The 24,488-nt window shown below is 34.9% G+C and overlaps 1 protein-coding gene across 5 annotated transcripts in view; it reads left to right on the plus strand.

Moving 5' to 3' along the window:
- The window catches only part of FBXL17 (F-box and leucine rich repeat protein 17), a 130,846-nt gene that overhangs the window by 28,130 nt on the left and 78,228 nt on the right, over positions 1-24,488 (plus strand). For all 5 annotated transcript variants that reach the window (XR_005556139.1, XM_039338406.1, XM_039338407.1 and 2 more), the window contains exons 5-6: positions 11,327-11,434; positions 16,004-16,134. Coding sequence is in view for 4 of the 5 variants with exons in the window: in XM_039338406.1 (XP_039194340.1) it covers positions 11,327-11,434; positions 16,004-16,134 (239 nt within the window). In the remaining variant the exon portion in view is untranslated. The remainder of the gene's footprint in view (positions 1-11,326; positions 11,435-16,003; positions 16,135-24,488) is intronic.

A 24,488-nucleotide genomic window follows, 5' to 3' on the forward strand; every position in this document is an offset into this window, starting at 1 on the left:
CTCATTTGGCTTTATTCATGAGATTTTTCTAAGAACTATGTTCAGTGAAATAGGTTTGCTGTAATAATCTTTTGTCTTCATTTCCATATTCAGGGCTATAAAATCTAGAAATGATTATATTCCAGAAATCAGAAACCATTATTTGTTGTATTTTATTTACAGTTATCTTTTGTTTTTACACTTGATATATACAATACTCTCAATTATTACTAATAAATGATGTGGTTAGCATATACGTTTTTTCCACTTTTTAAGTACAAGATAAGAATAATATAGAGACTGTAGCTTCACTTTAGCACTTTTCAGAGCATTTTATCCAAGTTTTAAACTGAAAGTTTTCAGTATTATTTTATTTTAAGAAACTTTTGATAGATTTAGTTTTAACTGAAAGCTCCTTGACTCTTTACTACCATAATTGTATACTGGTACGTAGAAGAAAACTCTTCCGAATTTATCTTGCAGAATCAAAGTAGCTGCAGTATGGAGAAATATTGTCAGAGCACACCACGGAAAGAGAATATCAGTTTAAAGTTCACTCATAGATACTCACTGCTGAAGAGGGGAGACAGATTCAGTAAAAAGTAGATATGTCAGTAAATTGAGAGAATAGATTGTGATGTGTTTGTGTAAGACAGCAGTTAGGGCACAGTTGATTTCCTGAAGACTGTAAATCATCTTCAGCATTCTATTATTTTGCCCTTAAAATGCAGTTTTCCATTCCCAAGAGAAAGCAAGATGGGGATTTAATATATTTAAAAAATTATACTGAAGAAAAGTGCTGCTTCTATTTTAGTTTTACTTTTTCATTAAAAAACATACAGTTTCTCATATAATGTTCCTGCTTTTAGATACATGAATTCCTATAATATAAAATACTTTGTCCTGTTTTAATAAATAATAAATATTTAATTTCAGTAAATAAGAACAACTTAAGTTCTATAACAAAAAATAGAAAACCACATAGAAAATGCTGTCAAACAGATCTACAAATGGTCACATTGTATCAAAATGTTAGTGAAATGTTTAATTTTAGAGTTATTTTACTGTTTTTACTATAATGGCATTATGTGTTTTCTCTTGCCATGACAGATTTTTGTTTTTTTATAGAAATAGTATTATGCAAGAGAAAGTACTTTGTTAGGATAAATTACAGAGTTATGTCTGGAGTTCCAAATTTCAGGTCTATTTATGTGCATTCAGTTAATTTTTCTGCCTTAATACATTTCCCAGGAAAATGAACAAATTAAGAAATGTGCTCTTTTTTCTAATGTATTAACAGAATTGGGTTTGTAGGAAGCCTTGGTTAGTGTTATGCCAAGTCATTTTTACAGAAAACTCACAGTGTTCTTGTCATTAATATTATTGATAGATAGTGATATTTTCATACATAGTTTTAAAAAATAAATCAGCAATATCATAGGATTTGGGCCAATGACTTTGGCGGTGCATATGGCATACAATATAGGGGTTTTTTGTATTTATTCAAAGTAAAATGTTTGCTTTATTTTTCCTTTTTTCTAATCCTGGCAGTATAAGTCAGTATTTTATTTCAAAAATTATAAATGGACAGACATCTCAAGGAAAATCAAACATTTAATATACATGCTATATATTATCAAACCTTTGCTGAAATGAAATAGGTTTTATTTCATATGTTGATAGGAATAACATAGGTTGTTTTACAAAATGAAATAAAAATTAACAAGTATGCAATATGCTTACTTCAGATATTCATAAATTAATTCAGTTCTGGTGAAGATATAGTTTATGATATATATAATGTTTAAAAATGAATATTTACTTTTTAGATTATTTCCTTGGGATATTGAGATAAAAGGAAATATATTGCAGAACTCAAAGAAATAGCATGGTAATTCGTTTAAGGAAGATATCATAATTTTTCTCCTGATTAATTTACACCTCATTCCATTTTAGATATAGCATAGTGGTAATAAAACTTTCTTATTTGGCTGCCTTTTTAACTCTCTTTATACATTTTCATTCCATTGACTTATTTTTGTTTGAATGTAAAGAAAGCAATTTGTATTGAATGAAGCTTTTTAGTGTTGCCCTCCGTTCAGTAAGCAATCTATTTGATCATAGTATTTTTGCAGTGTTATTGTGATTTTAAAATTCACAATAATGAATGATGATCACTATTATTAGTGATTATTTTGTGCATTTTTCCTATAATGGAGACAGACAGAACACTTTCTTCAAATTCAGAAAAAAATTAAGTAGCATCAAAATAATTATCTGATGAATTTATATTTTATTTCGAAAAACTCAGAGATCCCAGCATTTCAACATTAGCTGTATTCTTCATTTAGAAGATTGCTAATGGCTACTTAAGAACTTTGAGATATAACAGTGATAATAACAGTGATAATTCGGGCAAGACCGAATGTGATGTGTATCAATTTGTTTTATTTTTTATCTGAAGTATTTATAAGATTGTTATGTATTGTAAAGTTGAAAATAAAAATTTTTACAAAAAAAAAAGAGTGAGTTATTCTCTACTCAAAAGCATTATGAAATAAAGGGTTCTTTACTGTGTATGTAAAACCTTTTGCTTCTGGTAAAACCTGTCTCATTATATGTGTAGACATGTCAGCTAACTGCAAATCATGGTACTTCTATTTTTTCCCCCCTCACTTCCTACTTAGGTATAAGAAAGGGATAATTATGGTGGCTGATTTTATTCCTCTAGGATTAGTGATTGTTTTCTTCCATGAACCCCTTTTTTTCAATAGGTCTTTGAGCTTCTACTCATCACCATTACTAAGATTTTCACCCTGAGCTCACCTGGAAACTATAAAACCTCAATAGCTTATGCTGTCTAGAGTCATTTTGGTTTGCCAGCCATTCCACCACCATAAAGTCGCTCTGTTTCCCCAAATTTCTTCTTTCCAAAAGTCTCTTTTCTAATACTCTTATCTCCTTACTGGGTCAGAGTAGTTTTTTTTGTCATCTATGAGAAATTCTGTTCATGAAACATGTAAAAAGAACTTTGTTCTCTCTCCTGTACTTGGGTTGTACTTCTCGGCTAACAAAAATAGGGTATCTGGATGTCTGAATTTCTCTGTGACAAACTCCGAGAGAGGAATGGAATCCTACATGCTGTAGCACAGGGATTTTCAACCAATGGTACAGGTACCACCTGTGGTACAATGGCACCTGGCAGGTGGTACGCGGCCATCCTAGAAAAGTGATAGAGGGGGAGGGGAATGAGCTGAACCGGTGGCAGCACCACACAAGCCTGAGCGAGAAATGGCTGGAGCTGCAGGGCTGTCGGCTGAGCGGAAGCACCAGGATCAGTGCCACTTTCCAGCTGATTGGCGCTTCAGGGCTGTCAGGGCTCAATGGAAGCGCCAGGCTCCACCTGGAGCTCAGCGCTGATCCTGACGCTTCTGAGTTCAGAAGAAGTGCCGATCAGCTGGAATTCTGTAGCATGTCCAGCGTCTTGTGATTTACATTCAGATGCTTGGCAACTGATTCATATTTATGATGGTCACAGTGTCCCAGGGTCATGTGAAGTGACCAAAACCTGCTGAAACCACCCAGCAGATGGAATAAAAACCAAACACCCCCCACCCCCGCTACCAATCCTCCACAGAAATGCTCACAACAATGAAAACGTTGGACAGGAGGAAGAGCACCGCTAGGTGGGCAGGCAAATGTCTTGCTTGGCTGTGGCTTGGGGGGCACTTTTTTCAGTGCCATTGTAACTTCTAAGAGTCACTAAGCGAACTGTTGTAAGTCAAGGACTACCTGTACTTTATCACTTTTTTCATTTTTTTGGGGGGGGGGTCATCAAGTTTTTGACACCTTGCTAGGCGACTGGTGGTACTCGGATGTTGCCATATCCTAAAAGTGGTACAATGGGCGAAAAGGTTGAAAAACCCTGCTGTAGCAAACTGATTTTTTAAAATTTGAATGTAGAAGTAATGTAAAAAGTTAGTGATATGTATAAAGAATACACTGTGGCCTTTTATTCTAAATTTCCTACAGAGAAGTACAAAGATTTTTATCAGCAGCAACAGCTGATAAAATAAGTGCCTTATCTTTGCCAGACTTTTTAATACTTCCACTGCAAAAGAGAACCTTAGATTTGATTGAATCTTAGTCCTTTTTTTTTTCTCTAGGAATTTTTTTATCTCCTCTTTTTGAAGCTCTTTTGTTGAAAGAAGACAATTTTCAGATCAGCAGTAGAGTGTTTGCACAGATGTTCTAACAACATCTAACATTGTTTTAAAGTTAGGGTTATGTTCCTCATTCTTTCATACAGAGGTAGATCTGCTTTTCTTATATACCATTGCAAAAAGTCATTGTTAACAAGGTATAAGGATGAAAATAGGCAAAATCAGAAATGATTTAATGATTTGATTTTGGTTTACAAACTTTTTGATGCAGATTTCTATTCAGAAATTTGATCCTATTATATAGGATTTTTCAGAACTGCATGCAAGTGAAGCATGAGAGCTCACTTGCAGAGTCAATTCAGAAGCTCACTTGATATCCTTGACTTTAAATCACTGGTATACAGTAGTCTGATGTAATCACGATATTTGATTCACTTGTTCTATTTCCTTAGTTCTTTTTAGGTTGCAAAATATAGCTTTTTAAACATTTTAAAAAGAGGAATAACAATCATATGCATGTCAGGCTGCGAATTTTCTGATCATACTAATACTATTATATATCATTTTAAAATATGTTATTTCTGAGTATAAATGCTCATGTGAATGTCATTTTTTGTGTAAGATATAAATTATTACATTTCCATGAACATCTCTATAAGTAAATGCATGAAGTATATGATAAACTAGGTCTATTTGGATACAATTTGCTGATATTTTACTGAATTAATTTAATAACATCTGGTGTCTACCTGTACTTTGAGCTGATTTGAGTGAAATTTCAAATTTATTTTTTACATTAAGCAAATATCTTTGTATTGTGGATTATGTACTTATTAATGCCTTCTAATTATTGACATACTACTTTTAGTACTAATATTTACTATTTTGTTATATCTTGAAGCAGCTGTAATTCTATATGAGTTTCTTAGCTCTATTTTGATTGTTTCTAACACTCTTGAATAATTATTTCCTTTCTTTCATTAAGCTTCTAGTAATATATTCCTTAGTTCCTTCCCTACTTTTTGCTCCTAATTCTGCCAGTTTGGATGCCATAGCTCATAAACAGGAAATTCTAGCCCTTCACTGGAAATTAAAAAATAAAGTTCTATATATATAAGCATTTATGTACAATCATTGTATTCATATTTTTGTGAGTTTGGGGAATATAAAGCTATTGGGATTCTACCAAGGGCTTTAAATGGTAGCATAAAACACTTGAATTCTCAATCTGTATGGCAACATGTTATTTTTAGGTCAGCAAGTGATAAATTAAATTAGAAAATAACCATTAGAGAATATTTCATATTTTGAACATATTGTATGGTTTGACTATGTAAGCAAAACTAGAACTTAGAATACTTAAAACAAGTATGTACTTTTTAATATAACTACACCAAGTGTTTGTGTTAACTGAAGCATTCACTTTACAGGTATTGTATCCCTCAACTCCATGGTGAATAAATCATACCTTGCTTACAAGTCTCTGTAGATCATTTGAACATAGGGCTGCCAGCCACCTGCAATTTAATTTTAAAACAATTTTTCTACCATCTCAAAAGTTAGCAGGTTTTCATATAATTGTACTCTAAGGGAACTTTACATATTATGCTTTTCAAGCAGTATTTTAACAATATATAATAAACAATATTTGGCACAAAAGCAATATAATAATTTAAATAAGAGGTTGTATTTTGTATCTTCATAAAGTATAACAAGGTGATATAAGATATATAATTGAATGCAACATACTGCCTTTTAAATTATTATATCTAAACTACCCTTAACATTAAATTAAATATCATTGTCTTTCTGATATTGTATTAACCATGTCAATCATAATTATCCAATATTTTTATAAAATTTCTGATGAATAAAATTAAGGTTTCATCATTATCATCAGAACAAAGAAAAATTGTTTTAAATGATTGCATTTCTTTATTTACATTTGAGGGAAAATATTATGTAGAAATAATGTTGGCTGATATCTGAAGGACACAATCATGAGGGATTCTGTTGCTCTAAGCAGTACAAAAGTTGGCACGAATGTCTTTTAAATACATCCTCCTCACAAGTTGTGCAAATGTGTGACTGCTATGAAGTGGCAAAGTACATATTGAACTATTTCTTTTTTAATGTAAATAATAATTTTGAAACCTGCTGAAATCCTATGACATTGCCAAATCATGCAAAAATTGAGGTGATTGACAAGGCATATGAGCTATTGCAAAAGCATCAGGAAGCAGAACCCCAGGGCTTAAACACATCCAAGATTCTTTTTCAAGTTGCAGATCTTGGCTTGTAGGACTGCATTATTACCTATGAATTAGATAAGGTTTATTTAAGGTTCACTGTCCTAAAAAGTTTGAAGTAAAACATTATTTACACAAGGGATCACATAATCTCTTTGAAGAAACTGCCAATTTACTTTTGGAACATAGCAGGATGGTTTGCCTATTTTAAAAATCACCTGTTTTTCAAGTATCTATCTGATTTTCATATTCCTCTTCTGCAAGTGATTGACTCTTCTGCAAATAGTTGACTATCAACCATTGTAGGCATCTCAGAGAAGACATTTGAAGATGGTATAGCATTCTAATTAGCAATGAGTCAGAAAAAAATTGCATAATGGAACACTTCTGCCCTTGGAACTCTTGATAGTAAGTTCTTTACTATATCTCAAAGAGATGCGAATTATTATATTTAATATCTATGCCTTTCCATTTAGAATGTAGGCAAAGACCAGAGCCTTCTGGAAATAACTTGGCTGATCTTTGTGTTGAAGAAGTGGCTCTTTCCTTGGACTCATGTATATTAAATGGCTCCCTTGCTGCATGGCTGAGTACATCTTTTGGGAAAATGGCAGACAGTCACTGTTGTCTATGTATTCCCATCACACAACATCTTTACTGTTCAATTGTGGAGGCAAAGCCATGCTTGAAAAGTGACTACTTTCCACTAATGAAATTAAGTAAATGTCCAGATCTGCCAAATAGTATCATTCCTGAATAATCTTTCCCATGGGTCAAAAGTACACAGATTGGGCAGTTTAAAATGCTCTCTGCTTGGAAGACCTCTATACACTTTTAAAAATTCTCCATTCCAACGTGCTCTAGGAAGTGGATTGGGCAAACCCAGTGTTCCCTGCTCCATGTGAGGCTATGAACTTAATGTCTTTCCCTACAACTCTCAGTGTTCTATTAGCAAAATACCTACGGAGTCCCTCAGATCTTGTATGATTCCGTGTGTTTCCTTGTGAGAAGCTGCCTTCTGGAGCTAAAGTGGGTAATCTCTCATCTTCTTGTTTGGAGATACTGTTTTGTCACCTGGCTGCCAGTGTTTGCCTCAATACACCCCAATGCTTGGAAACTGGCTAGTCCATCAAGTTTTCCACCCAGAAGTATCACTGGATTGTTTTGCTCTATTTTCTTTCTCTCCAACCCCTAACTGTTTTGTGTATGGCCTCCTCCTACCCTGACCCAGAGCTGCAGAGATTTTCAAAAAGTAAGTGAAGTAAGTGGGAAGCAGGCCAAGGCCTGTGGGGACTCTGAGGAGTGGGAAGCAGAGAACGGGTTGTCTCTCAAGTGGTGCAGCAGGCCTTGGGAGGCCTGGGCAGGTGGACCCAAGTCTTTGTTGGGCCTCCCAGGGCTTCTCCCACTCTTGAGGCACCTTATGCTCTGTTTAATGACCTATGCAGTTATTTAACGATTGTGTCTGTTATTGGATGTAATTGTTATACACAATAATAATTTTATTATAACATACATGTAGACCACTAGAGTCCAGCTGCAGTGAAATAAAATAAATGAACAGACAACTTAACTATAGTTTATATCACTTGAGGCATTTCTACATTTATTTATTTTTTGGTATGATTGAAGGCTATTAGCACTGGACAGATGCTTGGAAATGTTGGAGAATTTATAGGCAAATTATTTACCTGTATATTAAAAATATTTTATATATTTGCTTCTTATAATTGAGCTGTATCACAGCTCAAAGAACAAAAAATATTTTAAAACAAAGTAATACGCATTCTGAGTTTCAACTTGCATGCTCATTGTTAAAAAGCACATTTGGACATAGCTTTATTTTGTGTCAAAAGGTAGCAATACCCATATTTTTATTTTTATAAATAGTTATCTAGTTCTCCACTTAAAGTTCAGTAGGAATTAGTGGGATCTGATAGTTGTCTGGCAAAAGAAAGTTGTGCTTGAACAGAATATTAGAAACAACTGCTTAAATATGCAACTTTTAGAGAGCACTGAAACTTTTTTTGTGAAATCACCAGCTGCCTATACCAAGATAACAAGTAAATGTTTTCAAATGCTAAAGACTGGAAAGATAGTGAAACCAGTAGAATGAAACGTTATAGCCAAATTTTAAAAGAATTACTCCAGCATTAAGCCCAATATAGTCTCAATCCTTGCAGAGATTTACCAATTTTCTTTCATAACAGTCTCCCTTCATTAAAACAATTTGAAGTTTTAAAAATTATATTGTCAGTTGGAAGTTTGCAAATTACATTTAGGAGATAAAAAGATAATACATTGGAAATCTAGTAAATCCCCTGATATTTTACTTGACAGTAGGGAGTTAAAATATCCATTGCTATATGATGTACTTGGGCTGTGAAAATACATTATTTTTTTATATTAAAGTGGTATGAAATGCTGACATGGACACTGCAAGTGCTGACTGAGTAGACTTTGAGACTATTTTTCTTTACTGAAGGAACTAATATTTACAGTTTATAGCTTTATTTCTGGCTGGTTCGAAAAAAATTAGTCCAAGATCCCCAATTGTACAAAACTATATTTGATATTGATAGGATGCTATGAAAAGCTGAAATTTGTACCATGTTTAATTAGGAAAATTAAATAAATTTAATAAATAAATAAAAATTATTATAAAATTATTACAATTATAAAAAATCATAAAAATACCTGAGTGCTATACTTTAAAAAAATTAAACTAAATGGATAATTTTATAATAAAGATCCATACAAGCAGATTATAGAAAACATATTTTCAAGAATTGGCAAAAGGAAAAAATATAATGAATTCTTTAATTGACATCCAGTTGTATTGGGTAAGCAATCCTTTTGAGCTGAGAATATATTTAGAATTTGGGAGCATATAGTGATAGGCACACTCACAAAATGATCACTTTGGGAGAGTTTTCTGTTCACAAAATATTTGCTGGTTAGTCACAAATTGTTTTCCAAATTGTGGGTCTCTAAGACACTTTACTTTTTTATGGGGGCAAAATCAATATGATGCTAGATGCTTTTGCTTTGCTTTGCTGAAGGTCAATTTCTTTTATATATTTTTTAATAAAGAGTGTTTACAGATAGTCCTTGAGTTACAAATGTAATGGAGCCTGCCCATTCCATTCGTAATTCGAAAACTCGGAGCGAATCTCGTACCTCAAACGAGATTACTCCCTGCTTGTTAAGATGCATGCGGCTCGTTAAGTGCACATGAAATATCTCAGGGTGGGGAAGGCCATGGAGAGCCTAATGATGGAACAGGCCCTCAAGGCTTCCCCGGCCAACTAAAATAGCTCATGCATCCCACTCCCTTCCTGCTGCGCCGGACTCACTTACCTTGCAAAAATTCTCTTTCTGCGGTTTCTTTCTCTTTGAGGGAGAGGAGAGTCAGCTTGGAAATGCTTTTCGCGCCAATAATGGAAGCTCCTGGGTGCCATAATATTGCGCAAGTTCAAACACAAATTCTCTGCAAAAGAGATCAATGGCCCCTGGAAGCTTCCATTCTGGGGGGGGGAGTGTTTGCTTTTTTAGCATGCCTACAGTGCAGAGTGTGGAATTGGAGTCAGCCAGGTGCAGGAATCAATGCTGTCCGTGGCCCAGCTGTGCTGCTCACTTGCATGTAGCGACCTTAGTTTGAGGGCAGGAACAAAGCCTTCAACTGAGCAGGCGGCATCATGGGGCAAGTCCCCTTGCACCTGTATCCAAGCTGCTGCTGTCATAATGTGTTTACTGATTACTAGCAACATTGTCTTGGAATTAATTACTCTGAATTTGATGTGTCCCTTCAGTTAATCACAATTACAGCCATTAGTTTTACAACATCTCCAGTTAATTATAGGGTGATAATGTATAACAATGTCAACCTGCTAGATGGTGTTTCCTGGATAATTCATGTATTTGTAAAAAAATATTGGACAGAATACTGAACCAGTGGGACCCCTGCACTGGAATTTCCATGACTCATGTGCTCTCCTCACATGATTAGTGATTATAACAGCAACTCCAGCTCAAACTTTTAAGGCAATCCAGAATGATACCATGGTCATGATGATGAATACTGAGAAATCTAACAGAACAAAAGAGTCATATTCCCCTGAGGTCCTAACAAAGAATGGTACCAAACTGACCAATACTAAAACCCTGAGTGATAATTAGGATATTCGTTTTTTTTTAAAAAGTGAAACATTAGATAGGGTGAGAGTTTTCAACAAGGATTAGGTCCAGGAAAGACTTGAGAGAGAAAAGGTTGCACTGCTGTCTCTTTCAAAGCAGACAGAAGCATTAATGATTTCCCTGATTCAGCTATTTACACCCTGCCTACTCACCCAAAGGAGCAAGGAATGGCATAGATCAAGCTCATGGTAGCAGAGTTCAAGCTATAGAAAACCTTCAATACTTCCATGGGTTTCACAGACTCAAAAGAATCCCTGATTTTATACAGATACTACCAAAATAGTTTACCATCCATTAGTGAGCAAATTCATCTGGTTTGCCTGTAAGAGCTTTGGCCTGCTTATCCTTTCTCAAAAATAACTATGAAGATGTATGTGTATTGTCTTCAGTATATTTTGGATTCTAAAAAAAATAAATTGAATGTTTAGATATTTTAAGTGTGTATCTTCTGATTACTAGTTTAGGCTTCAATACATTTAGAGAATTGATTTTTATTTTATTCTTACAAGTACAATCAATTTTTATATTTTGTTTATGTGTATTTTACTGATATTTATTGGAAAAGGAAAAGGTTTATCTTATTCTTTATCACCCAAAGGTCTTTAAGGTCTATTTTAATGCTATTGTAGTAAGAAAAAATAGTCCTGAAAGTCATCATGCATTCCTTTAGAATGTTTTCTTGGACTTTGGTTATTTAAGAATGGAGAATAATGTAAACTTCTTTTTTTTCTCTTTATTTAGGTAACTGATCAGTCTGTTAAAGCATTTGCTGAACATTGTCCTGAGTTACAGTTTGTTGGGTTTATGGGCTGTTCTGTTACATCTAAAGGAGTGATACATCTTACCAATGTAAGTATATTAACTAGGTGTTATTTTCTGATATTTCTAAACAGATGAACACTTGCTAGATGCATCAGCACTGATTAAATTACATATTAAGGCAGTGTTTCTCAACCTTGACAATTTTAAGGCATGTGGACTTCAACTCCCAGAATTCCACAGCCAGCAATGCTGGCTGTGGAATTCTGGGAGTTGAAGTCCACATGCCTTAAAATTGTCAAGGTTGAGAAACACTGTATTAAGGAATAACTTAAAGAACAGGGATCAGTCTTGTAATGGATGGAAGCTCTTGCAAGAATACTTAGAAACTATGGTTTTAATAATTCAAACAAAGGACACATATAGGTTGTAGAATCCTTCTCATAAACTTAGAAACAAATTTATTTTCATAGTCTTTTCTATTTAGTAGTGGAGCTTGTTTTGTTCAGGTCTCTTTCAAATAAACATATTCCTTCTTTAGAGCTCCCTTTCCTTGTCAATCACATCAGCTTAGATGATAATAATAGTGATATGTTGAATTTATATGCTGATTCCCAGCAGAGTCATCAGCGTATTATGATGTTAGAGATCTATGTTCATTACAGATAGTTCTCAACTTACAACTGTACTAGAGTCTGGAATTTTCATTCTAAGTTAAGATGGTCATAAGGCAAGGCATTCACGTCACCAGATTCAGTTTTATGATTTTTTTTGCAACAGTCATTAAGTGAATGCCATAGTCATTAAGCAGATGCCAGGGTCACTAGTGTATTCCTATGGTTGTTTTTTGCTGGAACAATGTAAAGTTGAGCCAATTGCCAAGCACCCAAAATGCGATCATGTGATTGTGAGGTGTGGGCAGCTGTTGAAATCTTGAACTGGGTCATAGGTAGCTTTTGGGGGGGTCCATCATAAGTTTGACCAATCATAAGTGACTGGTTGTAAATCAAGGACTACTTGTGTTTAATGTTTCTAGTGAATCAGATTTGCCACTTTCATTTTTTTTAAATCTGTCTGTGAATTGCTATTAAACTTTTTGCTCTGCTTTTTGCCCTTCTGTCAACTTTAAAATAAATAATTTGATATAATTAGGAAACTTCACCCCAAGATCTAAATTTTTCATCCATATTTTTTTAATGAATGTTTCAGATACTTATCTATGCAGGGTTTCATTGTTTACCTCCCTTCATTATGAGACCTTTCTGTTTGTTCCCATTCTCTTCTTTTTCAGCCCAGTATAATTTACTGGATTCTTATAGGGTTAAAATGAGGAAGAATGCCATCCTGAGCGCCAGACAAAAGGTGAAATATAAATGTAATTAGTGAATAAATCTTGTTTTCCACAGCAGAGATAATACCAGTTGTAATTTCCCTGGTTCACTTTTTAAAAAGTAGTTACATTATATTGGCCACTTGCTAATCCCCTAAAACAGAGACTAATGTTAAAGACATTTTCATTTTTGACTTCTTCAAGAACGGTTGAAGAATGTTGTACTTTCTTTTTGGTTTATCAATTTGGATCTTAAGATGTGTCACCATAGTTTGTCTCAGCTCTTCAGAATTGCTTCCTAAACCATCCACTAATGCAGAGGTCCCCAACCTTTTGGGCATCAGGGACTGATTCTGTGGAGAAAGGTTTTACCACGGACTGGAGGGTGCACAGTTTTGTGTGTTGCCTGCATCCTGCGGATGGGGCTTTGCTTGTTTGTGCTGACCGGTTGCTGGCATGCCACAGCTTGGTACTAGTCCACGGACAGGGGACCGGGGACCCTTGCACTAAGGCATAGGATCTGTTATGTATTTTCTGTTATATAAGAAAAGGCAGTGTTAGTCCTTGTGTTGTATTATAATTTTGTAATGTTGTACGCTTTTATTCTATAACTGTATTTTTTTCTACATTCTTCTGACCATTTTTGCAATAGGGAAGGGCTCAGAGATCTCTCTTATTCTTACTCTTTGTGCTGCAAACCACATAGTAACAAGTTAACAGAAAAGTAATGACTTTCTAATCAGCTGCTTCTATGATCTAATGAGGAACAGAAGTTTGCATTGGTGAGGGAATGCCTCTAGCAGTGTCAGTCAACAGGGAGGGGGAGTCCAATCCAGGAAGATCAGAACTCTGTACGCATAGAAGAAAGTGGATGAGAGAAGAAGGGGGAAAACCAGATTGGAAAAGCTGTAGGTTGCTGCTACACTAACAAAGGTCAGCCTTTGTCTGTAATCATTTATAAATGGAAGATAAGAAAAATCAGGCTATCTAGGACTAGAAGTATCCTGAATCTTGCTAGAAATAAAAACCTTTCAGCTCATGTTCAGCCTGGTCATCAAAATAAACTTAAGATTAGAACTCTCCCATTTCAAATTCCAGCAACTCTGACAAGGAAAGCATAGGGTAAAATTATTCAGAATAATAATGTATTGTATTACATCATTAAATTACCTTTTAAACTACTGCAATGTTATATTTTTTTGTGCGAAATGAGCAGTTTTAATCTTGGTGTTTAGCTCCATTCTTACTTGTTTCCATAAACTAATTATTTGGTTTTTGCTAATAATGTGACTTTGAAACATGAACATTAACTATAGCATTAGTAGGCAACCTGAATAATACTAAAGGTCACAGTTAGAATTTAAATTATATGGACAAGGTTGTAAGTGAAAAGTAGGAAAAGCTGAATCAAAGGCAGAGCACTGAAGTGTCCATCTCTTATAAAAGTGGTAAAATCTTTATAGTCCAGTAATAAGCATAGACAATTAAGAATAGAAACAATCTATAAATTAAATATGTTTCCAATAGAAGCAAATATATGTAGCTCAGAGCTTAACTGTGAATCCTTAGTAGTTTTCAAAAGCACTAAGGATTCCACGATTAAACATAGTAGCTTTCAAATTCATTTCTATTCACCAAAACTGAAATGACTTTTATGTATTTTAAAACCAGTGGAAATGCTTTGTTGTTCTGGGAAAATCTCAGTTATATTATATTCTTCATGTCAAATTTGATTATGTATTTTGAGGGTGAAGGTTGAAGGATGAAGATTTATGTATTTATTTAGTTCAGATATTTAAAAGGATATCATTTCAATAGTTGCTTTTTAAAAATTTTATAGGGTTTGTGCTTATAAATATTAGTATCTATTTTATTCATTTATTTTTCAAATATTTCGAACTGCCATCTCTCAGACAAGGCAGTGTACAAAAAATATTAAAATATAAAAACAGCATACAAGAACTTTTTCATGCGGCTGCTGATAAAAACAGGATCACCAACGTCTGATAACAGATATGGCACAAGAAGAAGAAGATACAAGAATTAAAAATTTAGAATTTAAAGATGTTTGAACCATGTTAAAAATTAGTCAAAAGGCAAACGGGATCAATGAGCCCCATGGCTGCATTACCCCTATTGGTTCCCCACACAAGGCTGTAGAGCAGGGGTTCTCAACCTTGGCAACTTTAAGACTTGTGAACTTCAACTCCCAGAATTCCTCAGCCAGCAAAGTTGGCTGAGAAATTCTGGGAGTTGAAGTCCACAAGTCTTAAAGTTGCCAAGGTTGAGAACCCCTGCTGTAGAGCCATGTTTAACTCCTTTTCAGAAGGCCAGGCCAATGGAGGCCTATCTCACCTCCAGAGGGAGAATATTCCACAGGACACTGATGATGGCAGAGAAGATTTTCTTCCTAGACCCTGCCAATCAGAATTCTATAACCACTGGTGTCTATAACATACTTTCCCTGCCTGATTGGGTGGGATGGTTTGATGTATTGGAATGAAGATGGTTCCATAGGTAGCCTGGCCCCATGCTGTGTAGCTCTATGGTCTTCTCTTGGTCACCTTTTTGATAGTTATCAATTTTTCCAAGCATCAAGAACTTCTCTAGTGATTCTTTGCTTCATATTGTATGTCCAAAATATCTGAGATTTAGCTTCATTATTAGCATCACAGTTCAAAGACATTTTTCTTCATTCAGCCTTTTTGATCATCTAGCCTTTTTACACTACAAGTAGGAAAACTGGTCTTGACTTACATAATCATATTTTTCCCCAAAATATTGGAATAGCAGAATTGGCCTTTGACTATCTTCTTTTGCCTCCAACAAGAATTTCCTTAATTCTGCTCTGCTTTCAGATACTAAAGTGGCATCATCAGCATAACCGAGGTTATTAATGTTTTTCTCAGCAGTTTTAATTCTAATTTCTATTACTTCTAATTTATCATTAGAAGTTTGACATTTCCTCCCAAAACCTTGCTGTATCAGAGATTTTCCACAGACTTGAGGAATCTTTCATCCATGGGAGATAAATACTGAAAAAAAATTGTTTTTAAAAAACAGGATGTTATATAATTACTGCTTGTTATGCTGTTAATATTTGCATTAATAAATATGTTTATATTAATCCAATCATAATTATTGGCAAACAGGAACTTTGGAAATGTTTATAATACAAGTACAAAATAATTCAGTTGGAATGAAATTTTTTGAACTTTGAATTATTCTCAACAAAAAAGAGAATTAAATTATAATGGGAGGTAGAACATTGCATATAAGAATAATTAAGTATGCTTATATTTTACTGTCTGTTTTATTTATCTTGATAGCTAAGAAACCTTTCCAGCTTGGACTTACGTCATATCACAGAACTGGATAATGAAACTGTGATGGAAATAGTAAAAAAATGCAGAAACCTTACCTCTCTCAATCTATGTCTGAATTGGATCATAAATGACAGGTAACTTTTTTTATAGAAAAGTGAAGTGAATCCACAATATTAGTTATTACTAATAATTGATAATTTTCAGCAGATAGGGTCAACTGAATAATAGGTAGTTTTCTACTTAATGACTGTTCATTGTTCACAATTACAGTGGGACTGAAAAAATGACTAAAGCTGTGTTGTCTTTGGGAAATGTTTTGTTGCTTGGCTGCAACTAGGAGACAAAACAGCTGGGTGAACTATGTATTTCTGGGACTGCTTGCCACCTACAAGGTGCAGAGAAGGGCAGCCCAAAAGACAAAATGGGAGAGGGGGAAATAGGGCTGTTGGAGGCCTTACTGAGGTTTGGGGATGGGAAGGACGAAGTCCAGAATGGCTTCGATTTTAACAACCCCAATTCTTGGTTAACAGCTGCAATGAGAAGTGTCTGTCATAAATTGATGTAGTCATGTAATATCTAGCTTCATGACAGCAACAACTTATGATAGAAATCATCCCAATTGTCATAGGTTGAGGTCTACTATATATATAGCATATATATAAACCTGATTCTACATTTATTGGTTCATCAGGCTCATTTTTAAAAATGTGATATTGTTCCATTTATTTATTTTACAAAATTAAAAAATAAAAAGTAATGTATCTTTTCCCTTGAATATTTTGAAAGCATTTTTATATATAATGCTGACTAAGTATAAGTATTGTAAAAACAACATAAATTGTTTTTCCATTCATAGAAGCAACTAATTATATGAAAAAATATGTTAGAAGCCTGAGGAAGAAGTACGAATAGAACTTTACTATCTCATTCCTTCTTCTAGTATTAGTGAATTGCTACTCCGCTCATATCAAGATTCAGTATTATTGAAATTGAGAATTTGACATGACAAACATATATATCATGTTTGCATACTAAAAGGAATACATTAAAAAATTTCCTTTTGCACAGATAAGGCAATTTGTGGGTATTACAGGGAAAAGAAGAAAGGATGAAAAATACTTTAGTAAAATAAATATATTTATATATTCTGGTGAGGAAAATGTAAAGCTAAAATAGGATGGAGAAAAGAGCATATATTTGGTATTGGTAGGTGAAGGGAAGACATCTACTTTTAAGGGTCAAGAACCAATTGTAAGGGGCATCTTCAAATACAGTTTCTTTCCTGGAATTACAACTTAATAAATAATAAGATGCTAATTATTCTGTAACTATTTTTGAGTGTCAGATTTTAGTCTGATCTTAATAAGTTTAACAACCTTGAGCTCTTGGCTAAATTTAAAAAAAGTTTCTGTAATGACACAATCCTAAAAACAATTTTTAATTGGTTTGAATAAAATGGTATATACATCAGAGTAAAAGTGCACAGTGCTGTATAGAAGGGCCTTGCAGAGATCTATTTCAAAGGGCCAAATGTGGATATTTGTGTATTATCATTTGGGATCACTTTAATATAGTTGCATATTTTTGGGAAGTTTCATGGGTGCTTTTCTTTGGCTTAGACTTGATTCTGGAAGAACTTGCATTTGGTTAAAGGTATTCTGATAAGTATTACAGATAGTTCTTGCATAACCAGTTGAATTGGACTCAAAAAAATTAGTTATGACCTGCCCACAAACTTACGACTGCTGTACTTGCACGCGCGCGCGCGTGCGCACACACACACACACGATTTCATTTCAAGCATTTAGAATAAATAGCCCCATGGTGAGATAGGAGGTAAATAGATTTAACAAATAAAAATACATTTGGCAACTGCTCACATTTATGACTGGTTGCAGTGTCCTATGGTCGTTTGTCAATGATTTGTGATGTTTTTACCATTTTCCATCAGAAAATGCCAAAAGAAAATCCCATTGGATATGCTGAATTCGCTCCACAACCATGTGGTTTGCTCAATGACCATGTGATTTATTAAATGACCATGGTGTCTTGCTTGATGACCATCATAAAAATGGTTGTAAAATTGAGTCAGATCACATGATGATCAGAATGAATTATGATAAAAATTTCAAGCTCAGTTGTAGTCATACGTCGAGGACTATCTGTACATGAATGCCCTTTCTTCTATCCTGAGTTATATATTGCCCTTTGAATCAGAATATTGGTACTACACATTAAGAGTACCGTAAATGCCGGCGTACAAGGCGACCCGGCGTATAAGATGACCCCCGTCTTTATAGCCGGGTCGCATTCCTAGAACGTCATCTTATACGCCGGAAACTACCAGTATTTCCGGCGTATAAGACGACTCGGCGTATAAGACAACCCCCGTCTTTGGCGCCGATTTCAGCGCTCGCGGAAGTCGTCTTATACGCCGGCATTTACGATATATTTGTAGTAGCTTGCAGAAATATTTTTAAAAGATCAGTAATTCAAGATACAGAAGTAGAAGCTGAAGAGTTTACATTTAATCTGAGAATATTCAAATAAAAATCAATTAAGGAACAAATTTTTATTTGAACTGCTGAAAATTAACAAGTACAGTGGGATTAACCTATTGAATATTGGACAGAAAAAATATCTAATTATAATTGTAATGACCTAGGACATGAAATCCTTCCTCTCTGGGAGTTATAATGCACAGGTAAGACAATTGAGTAGTAATTTGTCTTAAGATTAATAGAAGAATATATTTTTCCTCTTTGATTCTATATAGCCACTTTCTAAAAGATATTTTGTTAGATCAAATTATGAAACTAAAATGGTAAAAGATTTTCTACTTTAAAGTAGGTCCCTTTTGCCTTGGCTTAAGTATGTTGGCTTAGCAATTTTGGGGTTTTGACATGGAAATATTATATGGTTAGTCCTTGTTATCCATGATTTATTATACACTGTTTTGTACATACAGTTCAGACCTTGTTATTTGCAGTGAAGGTTTTCATGTATCAAAGGCTTTACCTTGTTTTTATATTATTTTATGAATGCACAGTGCAATAACACTAATCCATCTGAGATATGAATATCTGTGCGTCTTGTAGTTTTGTCTCCCTGTGAAGCACTAAAGTTAAAAATAAGTCAACAGTTTATATCCATTATCTATAAAATTAGAATTTATGTTGCAGGTATAATTATCCGGGTAATAGAAACAAATGGCTTTCTCTAAGGTATTAAACAGCTTCATGAATAATAATAATAATAAGGTATATCAATTCAGAGGAAAGCTATGGCAAATCTAGACAGCATTCTAAAAAGCAGAGACATCACCCTGCCAACAAAAGTGCGTATAGTCCAGGCCATGGTTTTCCCAGTTGCAATGTATGGCTGTGAAAGTTGGACCATAAGAAAGGCTGAGCGCCAAAGAATTGAGGCCTTTGAACTATGGTGCTGGAGAAGACTCCTGCGAGTCCCTTGGACTGCAAGGCGTTCAAACCGGTCAGTCCTAGAAGAGATCAACCCCGACTGCTCTTTAGAAGGCCAGATCCTGAAGTTGAAACTCAAATACTTTGGCCACTAATGAGAAGGAAGGACTCACTGGAGAAGGGCCTAATGCTGGGAAAGATTGAGGGCAATAGAAGAATGGGACGACAGAGAATGAGATGGCTGGATGGAGTCACTGAAGCAGTAGGTGTGAATTTAAATGGACTCCAGAAGATGGTAGAGGACAGGAAGACCTGGAGGAATGTTGTCCATGGAGTCGTGATGGGTCGGACACGACTTCACAATTAACAACAACATACCAATTCAGGGAATAATAATAACAAAAAGGTACTAAACTGGTTAATGAAAAGAAACATGGAATATGCATTTTGGTAACAGGGCTTAAGCATCAGAATAGAGTAACATTGTACAGAAATGGATCATAAGAATTTTGTTTTGAAGATCAAACATGCGTCTGTATGACATTTGTTTTAAATGACTTGGGATTTTAGATAAGGAAACAAGAAAGACAAAAGAATTCCAGATTCAGTAGAGTTCCAAACAGAAATTCAGAGGAAACGTCTGTCTGCTATAGGTACATTAACTTTATGCTGGCACTCATTAAATGACAGTATATGTGTTTACCTCATTTGAAGTTTATTAAGTTTAATTATGGTAGGAATAATTATAGGAAACAAACCATGTTTAGTTGAAGTTTCCAGTGGGAATGGTGTATTAATGTGAAGAAACAAAACCGTGTAATGCTTTGTAGCAACTTTAGCTATTAATAGATCTCATGTTATGCTTTATCAAAATAATAAATTACACTATGGGTTACTGTGATGTATAAAATATTGATTTAGTCAGAATAAAGTTCTGGGTAATCTAGATCAAATTACTAATACAGTATTGTACTAATACTGAATTTGCCTTCTCTAAGAATGGGATTTGAGGTGGCTCAGGAGTTCATAACCATGACACCCATGAACATATCCCAGATCACCAAGATCCTGACATGGGATAGTGTTCGTAATCAGATCTGATATTTCAGTTGGAATAGTGGCTGTATGATCTGAAATTGGAGGAGCTCTTGGTGTCTTCCTTATCATGTTAGAACATGATTTTCATGGGATTCTGTAATGCCACTATCTACTGCAGCGAGGCTACACTTATTGTACTTGTCCACCTCCAGTGACTGAATGGACCTGGATGGTTTCTGAGGGAGCTGGTAATTGTTTCTGGTAGTTTGTTGCATAGTCCAACTGAAACCTTGGCTGCTGCTTGGAATAAGGGAGTAGCAGAGGCATTTGATCAGATTGCATTCATGTGGTCTTTTCTCTCTCAGGGATTGGGTTGAGAACTACATATATGTATTAGAATTGTAAATATATACATACCAGATACACACACACAGATTCATGAACAGTAACTGATTTGTTTCACTAAAGAGTATAATTATAGTTCCAGTAAAATGTATCCATACTTATTTTCCTAGAATTTCCTAGAATGTTAGCTGAAACATTTACCCAGAACATGACTTTGTTATAAAGTATTATTTTCCTACTGTGAACTATATCAACTATCAATCAATGAAATTTAATGGTGAACCTGATGATAATTAAGTGAAGGATTGGCAAGCAGGGTTTATTGGTATCTCTTTGAATCTTTATATACATGCTATAAAATGTTGTGTGAGACATTGGTATAAGCAGAGAAATTACTTGGTTTTATTGATTGTCATGAATATTTGAATAAGATTTTCTTGCCTTTATTTCTCATAGGCTTTGTGATGTTTTTTTCAGAAATTTGGCCCTACATTTCTGCTTAAGTGGTATCACTTTGAGTACTTTGCATTAACTGCTGTATAAAAGCAATATGCTGTATAAAAACCAGATTATATCGGTAGAGAAGCTTCTGTTTTAGCACAAAGAAAACAGTATTCATCACAATAGGTACTGTTGAACTAAATGGAGCTCTTTTATCAATAAATCAGCTGAATTTTGGAAATGCTTGGCTAATTTAAATATTGAATGATGGGGACTAGGGTTATTTCAACAAAGTCTCTGAAACGGTTAATTTTTCTCTGCATCAGAGTACATAACCTTTCTATTTCATTTTTAACTATTTTAATTAGTACTTTATAAGCATGTTGAGATAAAATATATTTAAATGATTGTGCATTTATTATAATCTGACCAATTGTTGAATGACATTTAGGTTTTAGTTCTAAATGATGCTGTTCTGAAGATGAATATACTGAAAATAAGTCCTTTATGACAGCAGTATATGAATTAGCACAAAACAAGCTAATCCATAATAGATTATATTCTATAATGTTCTTCCACCAGAGAGAGATCCTTGAGGTGTTCATCACCCACCCATCCCTTTCATGCCTGGTACATATTATAATGTTGGAACCATTTAGAACAGAGATCTCCTACCTTGGCAACTTTAAGATTTGTGGACTTCAGCTCCCATGCTGGCTGGGGAATTCTGGGAGCTGAAGTCCACAAGTCTTAAAGTTCCCAAGGTTGCCAAGGGTTGGAGACCCATGATATAGAACAAATATAAGGATTCTAGAATAAAAAAAAGCAACCATTGCATTAGTGGGATAATATAATTAAATAAAATAATAAAACTAGTAAAAGCTGGAAAATACAGTGTAATGAGCACAAATTGATAAAACCCTCATAGAGCTAACAGTCCAAAACATAATTGGAGTATGGAAGGAAATTGGAATAAATACCATGTTACGGCTTGCTACTAAGAATAACCAGGTATGCTGGGGTGTAAGTCCAGGAATGGGGTATAAGCCTAAATACTTTAATTTTAATATCTGTAGCTATAAACTCAAAGGAACAAAGAAGAAGAGTTTTTAGAGATACCTGAATCCAAATCAGAATATTGTTGTATAATAATGTGTATATTCATGGAGGGCAAAGGAGCTTTGTAACTAACACGGGCGCCTTCATACCTTTTGGCTGCCTACTCCAGATCAGAAGCACTCATGTTCCCTTGGGTCTCTGACAACTCACTGCAACCAACTAACCACCACCAGCTCACCACTGCCAATTCATCGCAGGACAGCTTGACATGGCCAACTCATTGCGAGGACAACTCGCCATGGAAGGTGGGTGGATGAGCAGTGGACAGAGCACAGGGTGTATTGAGCGGGTGGATGGGCAGAGTGTGTAGTGAGAGGATGAACTATGTGGGTAGCAGGGAGAGCCAGGTGGACTAGGAAGTAGTGGACAAAGTGTGCAGGGTGCGGTGGGCAAGTGAGCGGGTGGGTGGGCAGAGCATGCGGCAAGACAGTGGATCACACTGGCAGCCAGAGGCAGTGGGTGAGTGAGTGGTGAGCAGAGCAAGTGAGGTACGGCAAGAAGATGGACCGTATTGTCAGCAGCAGCAGTAGTTGGAGCCATAGATCGTGTGCACCATGCAGCTGCAGCGGCTTGCCTGCCTACCGGCCAGCTGGTATTCAGCATAAGTTGGTGTAGGGCATGACAAGGCAGCACCCAGAATGGCTCATCCTGCCTGGTGCATCTTATGAGACCATGGTGATGCAAGCACTGCTTATCCCCACTGCCTACTCAGTGACCCCCTGCTGCTATTGCCACCCTGAGCTCCATGCAGAAGAGGCCAGAGATGGTGGAGGTGGCCGGGGCAGCCAGTGGGTGGGAGTTGCCGGCATCATCCTTGTCTTGTCAGAGGAAAGCAAGCAAACAAAATAGTAGGACAAAGAAGAAAAGGCATGCTTTGTGAGGGAAATAAGCAGAACGAAATTTTCCCTGCAGCGAGTTGGTTGCGCCGAGTTGTCCCACTCCCTGTTTCCTTTGGTTTTTAATACCTCTAGTAACTCCTCCAAGATTGGAGTCTTTTAAACTTCCTCTTGTATTTTTTTTGTTTCAAATGAAAGTTTTCCAATTTTTGAATTTATAATTTTTAAATTATTTTTAGAGATTCATGGCTTTATTTAAAAGTCATTTTATCCTTACCTTTAAAGTCTAATTTCCTCAAGGAGGAACAATTGTTTAGAAGAAAACAGCCTGTTTTTTGGTATTCTTGATCAAATGTTTCTATTCTACAGTATTAAGAAATATTCTTTGCATGTGTCTAGATAAATACAAAGTTCCTTTGCATGTCTCTTTATTTACATATGTGGATACATATGCATACTATAGATATGGCAAGTGGACCAAGGCAGTCATAAAATGGATCCCACTTGATAAAAAGCATCCATGAAAGAGATCGATGACATCAGCAAGTATGGCGGGTCCAATTGGCAAAAGATAGTTCAGGGCCGTATTGATTGGAAACATGCAGAAGAGGCCTTCATCCTGTAGTGGATAGACAATGGCTAAGATGATGATGATGATGATAATATATGACACATTTGAGAATATTATTTTTCTAATTGGTTTGGTATTATTGCATATATAGGGAAAATGCCCATCTCGTTTTCAGTAAACTAATTATCCCAATTAAACTGGTATTAGTTCAGACTTGTTCCATTTCAAATAGTTTGTACTATAGTAGAGAAATAAAGCAATGCCAATTTATTATCTTTTACTATGCTACTTGGAATTCATGTGTTATAAAATCTAGCAACTATATCAATTACAAATGGATATGACAAATCACTGCTTGACTTACCTATTTTTATGTATTCCTTGACATGAGAAATATTTTTTCCTCCTTTTTTCCCTAAAAAAATATTTAGCACTAGCAAAAGGTTTTCCACTATTACTTTTTAAAGGAGATTTGGCTACTAGTGCCCGTTAATATGTGCATATGTTTTTGCTTAATTGTATGGTTTTATTTCTTATTTATTGATGAATTTTAATGCATTTTAAGTGACAATGTTACCGCAAATGTTATTCCACATATTTCCTATATAAATATTTATTCTATTTCTTATATTTTGGGGAAGTGCTGAATAAATATATTCAGGAGACAAATATTTGAGAGTGAATCTGTATAGAATAAATGAATAAATATGCAAAAATGT

This window comes from Crotalus tigris, unplaced genomic scaffold, assembly GCF_016545835.1.
Source record: "Crotalus tigris isolate CLP2741 ecotype Arizona unplaced genomic scaffold, ASM1654583v1 scf7180000017700.2314712, whole genome shotgun sequence".
In the NCBI taxonomy this organism is placed as follows: Eukaryota; Metazoa; Chordata; class Lepidosauria; order Squamata; family Viperidae; genus Crotalus; species Crotalus tigris.